At 43.9% G+C, this 8,051-nt stretch overlaps 1 protein-coding gene across 1 annotated transcript; it reads right to left on the bottom strand.

The window, feature by feature from the left end:
- Window positions 1-97: 97 nt before the first annotated feature.
- Window positions 98-5,943, bottom strand: LOC127598084 (serine/arginine repetitive matrix protein 1-like). Its single transcript, XM_052061617.1, has 2 exons — window positions 2,592-5,943; window positions 98-1,558 (listed from the first exon to the last, which is right to left on the bottom strand). The coding sequence occupies exons 1-2, from the start codon at window positions 5,281-5,283 to the stop codon at window positions 831-833; spliced, it is 3,420 nt and encodes a 1,139-aa protein (XP_051917577.1). The 5' UTR covers window positions 5,284-5,943; the 3' UTR covers window positions 98-830.
- Between the last annotated feature and the right edge of the window lie 2,108 nt (window positions 5,944-8,051).

The following is an 8,051-nucleotide window of genomic DNA, read 5'->3' as shown; positions in this document are numbered from 1 at the left end:
ATGCCTATTGTAGAGAACATACCACAAAATGAAATGGTTAAAAAATAAAATAATTCAATTTATCAACGAATATTTATTTAAATAACCAAACCACACGTTTCACTTGTCGCGCTCTGCTTTAATTTGCATTTGGTGATGGTGGGGTATATAACGAAACGTAGCAGAAACACACTATCCCATCAACCTTTCAAACACTTTCAAGCATCAGTAATCAATATAAGAAAATAATCCATTACAATAAATATCTCACCACCATGAATGGAAGGCCTGGTATCTATAAAAGCTATGTACATCCTCAAATATCACATTACAGGAGTGCTCAGTTCACTCTCAGTTAGTACTCACTGTTTTTTTTTTTTGGTTTGTTTTTTTTGCGTGTTTGTTTTGTTTGTGTGCGTGTGTGTGCTGATTGGATCATCTTCCGGCCAAATTGTAAATTCGTTGTAAACCGAGGACCCCGTTTACATCAGCACACAGTTTACTGCAGAATTACAGTTTACCGCTAGGGAGAAGCATTGCCCCAAAGAGGTCAGCAGATGTGTATTAAGTTCTAATTTGTTTTGATTCAGTATAAAATCTGAAAGTTGATGTAATTGATACGAACATACATTCCTCACAGGACATATGAGCTATTGGGCTTTGGACTGACATTTCAAGATGTGCCTAAAATGCACTCCTCTATAGTATTCATAGATGAACTTATTTTGACCTGTAAAAGTTTGAATGCCAGCCCAACTCTTTCTAATTTTTTTTCTCAGGGATGCTTCATCTTTAAATTTTACCCAACATTTTTTTTTGCAAGGAGTGTATGTTGTATAATAATCACAAGTTCATGATTTTAAAAATCCCTTTGGTCGGATCATCATTCTGACAGTTTTAAAAGACTGCCTTTCACTTGTGAGGTAGAACTCAGTGGAGATATTTTGCCAGGCCCCCCAGTATATACCATTACGTACCCCCTTGTACTTCCCCAAATAGTACCTTCCATTGAGGTTTGCAGCCATGCATGCGTCAAACCACCAGCCAGAGCTGTAGTAAGCCCCACAGTTCCCAGCGGGGTAGCGGTCATTGTCTCGGTCCGGGGTGGTGAAGGCCTGGTTGTTGTGGTCATACTGGGGGCTGAAGCGTAGCGCATTTCCCGCTGTTCCGGAATAACCCTCCACTGTCAACCTGTAGCGCATCCTTTCACTTGCCACCCTAAAGTTCTCATACTCTGCGTACCCTGTCATCCCCGAGAAGTCCTTCAACTCCACCCTCAGTGTCATGTCTCTGTTCCGGGTCAAGAAATGAATGTATTGGTTCCCCAACCAGAACTCCCCTCCATTCAGAAGCTCCCCGAAGCCCGATCGGTACTCGGCCCAGGTGCGGTTGAAACTGACGTTGCCGTCTTGCCGGAGTTGCAGGACGGTCCATCCCCCGCCCTGTACCTCCATGTCGCACAGTACCGGAACACCGTTGCCGGTGTGGAGATCCGGGATCACTTGATAGATGCCACTCTTCATCACCTGCCCTTTGACTAGGTGGTCTGAGCAGTCTTTCTTCACCACGGAAACTGCACCTGAGGAGCATTTGATGGTGCCACAAATCACAATCTTGTCTTTTATTGGCAGAGGAGTGTCCAAAGTCCAGTAACTAAAATCGTAAAGTTTGAGTTCAGTTCTTGATGATTTAAAGTAGTACAGTTTAAGTCACAAAAATTAGTGAAACATTACGCTAATGATCCTCAAGTCAACACTGCTTTAAAAATTGCAAAACTGCTGCAGACGGCGGCACAGTGGTCGACTGGTTACCACTTCTGCCTCCCAGTGGAGAGGTGGAGGGTTCGATTACGGCTCCGGCCTTCCTGTGTGGAGTTTGCATGTTCTCTCTGTGCCTGCGTGGGTTTTCTCCGGGTACTGTGGTTCCCTCGCACATTACAAAAACATGCATGGCAGGTTAATGTAACGCTCCTAATTGTCCCTTGGTGTGATTGTGAGCGCGAATGGTTGTTCGTCTATGTGTGCTATGCGATTGGCTGACAACCAGTTCCACGGTGTACCCCACCGACCGCCCGAAGGCAGGTGGGATAGGCTCCAGCACGCCCGGCCTTGGAGGAAAAAGTTGAATACCCGACTTGAAAGGTAGTTACGATCACCTTGCAGCTGAGATATAAAAACAAGTTGCAGCACATCTACTTTCCAACAGTAAAAGAGGTCAACAAATCACCAGCCCAAGGGTGGACCTCCGTGCTTGATGCATTTGGTGTGAGTCATTTATTAGAAAATGGTTGCTTTTAACATTACGGGGTATAAACACTTTATTTTATGGTTTGGAATACACACTAATGTGGAGCTAAGCAGACCGTATGGCTCTTAAAAGTAATTCATTCAAGAGGTTTGATTAGATTTGTGGTTAAAGTACAGGGGTTCTTCGGTTTTTGACCGTTCCAACATCTGACTTTTCAAGGTTACAAGTACTGTAAGAATGCGTCGTAACATGGCACAAAACAAGTTCACCAGACGAAAATCAACATTGAGAATGGCTCAGTCCAGAGCTCCCATCATAAGATCTGAAAAGTGTACCCTTGGCGTGTGAAAAATTGTGTCTCTTACCTCCAGATGGTATCTGCATCAGTGATCCGCTGACTGGCCTGTTATCACCCTGGTGATCCTCTGGCAGATCCTTCAAAGGCTTTCCCGGTGGCGATCTTCTATTCGGGCCCAGTCGGCTGCCGTTGAAGAATGTTGCAGCCAACTGTTTGATTTTCACACGCAGCTCGCGAGCACTTGATGTCGACAACTCGGCAGCTGGTTGGGCCACGGGGTCAGTCGTGGTTGTTGAGCTCAAGTCAGAGCTGGAGGAGTTCTGAGCACGAGGAGAAAGGGGTTCAAGAGTCTTTTGGCGAGTTGCTGCCTCATCTCTAGCGTGCAGATTTGGTTTTGTGAGGTCTGGATTAGTGCTCGGAATAACACTGCCGAGCAGGATCGTTTGTGTTGATTTTGGGATTGAGGAAGGTGAACTAGTTGTTTGTGGCGTGGGTTTAAACACCACCCCGCTGTTTGGGCCCCTCAGGCGTGGGCTGCCGAAGGTCTTCTGAGTGACGGTTTTCATCGTGCTGGGCTTGAACTCTGTGTCCATTCGGGAATGAGTCACCTCAGGCATCTGTACATCAGGAGTGGGCTTAGGTGGATGTTGATCATCGAAACTAGCCGTTGTCGCCCGATGAAAATGGCGAGGTTGGGGGGTTGTGGTCTTCTGGTTTGGTTCAGATGGTGGTCTCCCTGGCTTCAGCATCAGACTGGTTGGTGGTGTGTCGGCGGAGCGAGACCAGGATTCTGATTTTCTTTTCGAGTCCTCACCAGGATTTTGATTCGACACAGATTGGTGTTCAGGATCAGGAAGTGCTTGACTGGCTTTAGGCTTCATATTATCTTGATTGTTTTGGTCTCTTGCAGGCTTGAGCTGCTTTTGGTTAAGTTTGGGCACCTCAACAGTTTTGGGCTTTGCGTTAATATTGGGAATTATCTGGCTGGATTTTAGCTTGTGATTGGGATTAGCTGTAAAGTTGTTTTGTGACTCAGAGTCCCCAGAAGAATCAGAATTAACCGGTTGTATCAGTTTTTGCCTTTTTTTGGAATCAGTCTGCAGATCAGGCAGCAAATGTAGCTTTGCTTCATTTTTATCCAGTTTTTCTTTTGTGTCAGTTTTTAAGTTTTTGTCCGTTTTTTGCTTCTGGTCAGTCATACTGCTCTTAACAGGATGAACAGGTCTTTTGTTAGGTTCAGAGTTTTTATTTAACATTAGGGTTTGGTCTGATTCGGGTACTTCGTCGGTTGCAGGTCTTGCTTGTTGGTCAGTTGCTACCTGCTGCAGATTAGTTGTCATGACCTGGCCATGTTTGGCTTTTGGGGGTTTGAGGTAAGGATCCGTTGTCCTTTTATCGGCTCTTTGAATGTGAAAACGTCTAGTGTCATTGCCACTTTTCAATTTCATCCCTGGTCTGATTTTCTGCTGAGCTGTTTTTTGTTTGGTTTTCATGTCCAGTTTACGGTCATGCTTGGAGTCCTTCGGCTTGATTGCGTCAGGCTTAATTCCGGGTGTACGCTTAACCTCCGCCTCATCTTTCAGGCCTGGTTGGTGCTTCGAGCCGATGTCGGTGCTTGGCCACCTGCTGCGTTCTGTAGCTTTGGGGGAAATAGTTGTGCGGAGGTTGTGAGGGGGAATAATGGAGGTTGAACTTGAGCTTGGGGAACGTGTTACATCCAACGGATACCTCATGGTGATTGATTCAGTCGAAGCTGTTTGGGTTCTTCTTGGATTAATAACTGGTAAGTAATTGGAAGTGGAACCGGAGAAAGGAGGCGATGGAAGAGATGACGTGATGCGCTCAGTCTTATCCAAGTCTACAAGCGCAGGCCTTTGAGCTGAGCTAAATGTCAACACAGGAGTCGGGCTAATTGAAACATAGTCTGTCCTTTGAGTCGCTTTGCTGGGTGCTGAGTCTCCATCACTGTGTCTCTGCACATTCTCGCCTGCTTTTCCTCTCTCTGTTTTTACACTCCTCGTTTCTCCATCCTCCTTCTCCACCACTTTCTCAACATATTTTTTTATTGACTCACTTTTGTCTGCGAGCTCTTTGTTTGCAGTCTGTTTTGGTTTCTCAATTCTCTGCCCTGCTTTTACCCCCTTTTCCATTTCCTTTTTCTTCTCCTCCCAAATCTTCCGTTGATCCTGCCTCCCACGGTCCTGCGGCATCTTTATTTGTGTCTTTTTATCCGTCCCATTTGTTTCATCTGGCCGCACTTGCATTTGATTATTTCCAAACTGTTTTCCACTTTCCTCCTCGGGTCGTTCACTTTGTCCCTTTCCATTGTTTCCAGCTGCTTCCTTCACTTCTTTCTCACTTGTCTCTACAGCGGACATGGAGCGTGCCACTGTCTTTCCCTGCTCGTCTCCGTCTTCCAAATCTCCCTGCTCTAAGCATTGTGTCTCAGAGCGTCCCTCGTCACCATACCTGCTCTCTTGGCGTCTTCCGCAGTCTCCGCACATCTTCCTTAGTTGGTCCACGTCATCCTTCAATGTCTGTAAATCCTTCATGAGGTTTTCCAGCACCCCGAATTGCTCCGGCAGGTGCACAGTCATCGGCGGCAGGCTCAAGATATAGGGGCACCCAGCCCGCCCCGGTCCGCACGGCCCCCCGGCCCGCAGGGTGGCAGCACATTGCCCGAATCCCTCGTTGCCCTCCCAAGAGAGGCTGGGGGAGGCCAACAAAATCAAAAATGTGTACAGTGCTGTGAACTTCATCTCGAGTCACAAGAGTGAGAGGAGAGCTGAGAGGCTCATATAGAACCACCTCGGTCCGTCAGTGAGGAGGTGGCCAGGTGGGCGGGGGAGGATAAGTTAAGGAGGTGGAGTGATGGAGCTCTTGAGACGACTGGGAGAGAAACAAAGAGCCAAACATTTTTGGAGGGAAACAGTTGGGGGACACTCTGGGGACCGGGAGGCTTCAATATGTGTTCTCACTTCTGTCATTATGACAGATTATGTCTAAAATCTTAAGAGAATGAATGCACAGTCCAATAAGCCACCGCAGTATTTATTGTGGAATATACATTACTGATCCCCCTGCAGTGGGAGAAAAAAAATCATAAAGTTTTTTAAAAAAGTTTTACTCCTCCACACACTTTTTTAAAAACATTACAGACATATGTGTACACGAAAACAAGAAGAGTAGATCCTCTCTTTTTGTTATGTACACACGCAGATGAGATTTGACCGCTGTATTTGACCCATCATAGTGAGCACTGGTGAATGGGGGGTCAGAACACACTTGCCCACATTTAAAGTGACTCTGATTCAGCCCGAATAAAGTTCAGATGTTCTAGAAGGATTTTCCAGACAGTATTAGCACAGAACCATCAGATTTATTCAATAAAGATGAAAAAAGGAGGGAAATGCCTACTAAGAACATTCATTCATTCATCTTCCGAGCCGCTTGATCCTCACTAGGGTCGCGGGGGGGGGGGGGGGTGCTGGAGCCTATCCCAGCTGTCTTCGGGCAGTAGGCGGGGGACACCCTGAATCGGTTGCCAGCCAATCGCAGGCAACCGATCGCACACAGAGACAAACAACCATTCGCACTCACACTCACACCCAGGGACAATTTAGAGTGTTCAATCAGCCTGCCACGCATGTTTTTGGAATGTGGGAGGAAACCGGAGCACCCGGAGAAAACCCACGCAGGCCCGGGGAGAACATGCAAACTCCACACAGGGAGGCCGGAGCTGGAATCGAACCCGGTACCTCTGCACTGTGAAGCCGACGTGCTAACCACTGGACTACCAGGCCGCCCTACTAAGAACAGCTAAACGCTATTTGAGTTCGGAGACACTTTCAATGGTGGCGGGTGTTTGCTGATTCCCATTCAACACAAGTCGGACTGTGATTAATTCTGAACACAGCCACATCCCCAGTTATAAGAGGGTGTGCACACCTGCGCACATACATTTTCTCATTTGTTTGTTTGACTTCCCTTCTTGAGATTTTTTTCATGTTCAGTTATGCAGGTTAAATGTCACAATAACAATGAAAAAAGGTTTGAAATTAATTCTATTGGTCAAATCTTTTTCAACATATAAATACCGTCCATAGTATGTGTCCTATTAACTACTAAATGTCAAAATGACTGCTGTTAAGTATGATCAGATCAAAAAAAAGGGCTGTTGGTGGCTTTTTCCACAGTACTGCATGTGCCAGTTTTCCGTATGTCAGTTCATCATCTTTTTTTTCACTTATCCTAATTAGTCTCACATTGTGTCATGGCGACCATGGGGACCACTCACAAAACATTCTTACTGCGTGACCTAATGTAAATGTGACAAGAGGCAAGGATATATGCATGTGTGTCACACTTACAGACGTGACACGTTAGACATATTTCATATTTAATGGGTGATTCTTGGTTGTGTTTAATCTTTTTTTTTTGAGTGGATAAGGTGGTTTAGATTAAAAAAGATATTGTACGTCTTAAATCTGTAAAGAATGAACTGTTTAATGTACCTAACTCATGTAGAGAAAGACATGTTAGCCTTTTATATGACTTGCAAAGTTCACTGTATTTCATATTTCATTTATCTATGTCATGTAGGCAAGTATAATCATTTGTCTTTTCATGTATTTATTCATTATCTTCTGTGGGTTGCATTGTCTATTTAATATTTGATTTTACCTTTTGTTATTACTTTTTTTATTTTATTGATTTAATTAATGTGGAGAATAGACGAGGTAGCCGCTGATGGGTTGCTAAGCTCAATGTGTAGTTATTTAATTTCACTTTTCCAATTTCTCCGGGTACTTTGTTTTCCTCCCACCTTCTAAAATCATCAATGGCAGGTTAATGGAACACTCTGAATTGCATCTAGGTGTGATTGTCAGCGTGAATGGTTGTTCGTCTGTATGCCTTGCGATTGGCTGGTTCAGGGTGTACCACACCTATTACCCAAAGTCAGCTGGGACAGGCTCCAGCATGCCTGCAACCCTTGTGCGGATTTGACATCGTATGGATGGATGGATGTGTTTAATTTTATTTTATTAATTTGGGTTGCTAAAGTCATTGTTTGATTTAATCAATTTGTTTGAATTTGTTATTGTACGAAGTATTGTATGAAGAAAAACTCAAATTAAATTTTATTTTGATTTATGATATTAATGAAGCGAATAAGCAGCCTCTTTTGTGCATTATTTTGTTTTGTTTGAATTAATTTTCTTTTTTTAAAGCATATACACAATTTATTCATTTGGTAAATTTTGTTTCATTTTGTTTAAATTCATTTTATATTATTAATGTTAAGAGCATAGGCAGCCTCTCTTGTGGGTTGTCAAACGCACCGTGTCTTGTAAATTAGCTACATTTTATTTTTATTTCCATGTTGTTTTGTGAGAATGTATACATTTTTTAATTTGACTATTAGAATTTATTTTGTCAGATTTTTTTTCCGTAGACATGTTCAATTTAATTAAATTTAGTGTAAATTCACTATGTTTTTATTAATTTAGAGACGAGACAGTTTCTC

Source organism: Hippocampus zosterae, chromosome 3, assembly GCF_025434085.1.
Source record: "Hippocampus zosterae strain Florida chromosome 3, ASM2543408v3, whole genome shotgun sequence".
Lineage (NCBI taxonomy): Eukaryota > Metazoa > Chordata > Actinopteri > Syngnathiformes > Syngnathidae > Hippocampus > Hippocampus zosterae.
The sequence above is the reverse complement of the archived record's forward strand: the minus strand, read 5'-3'. Positions and strand labels throughout refer to the sequence as shown.

What these genes read in the sequence shown, in the direction of transcription:
- LOC127598084 (XM_052061617.1), bottom strand. Translation starts at nt 5,283, where the DNA reads ATGAAGTTCACAGCACTGTACACATTTTTGATTTTGTTGGCCTCCCCC. An exon ending in GATGCAGATACCATCTGGAG is followed by an intron (nt 1,559 to 2,591) that starts GTAAGAGACACA and finishes AATGCTCCTCAG; the next exon opens with GTGCAGTTTCCGTGGTGAAG.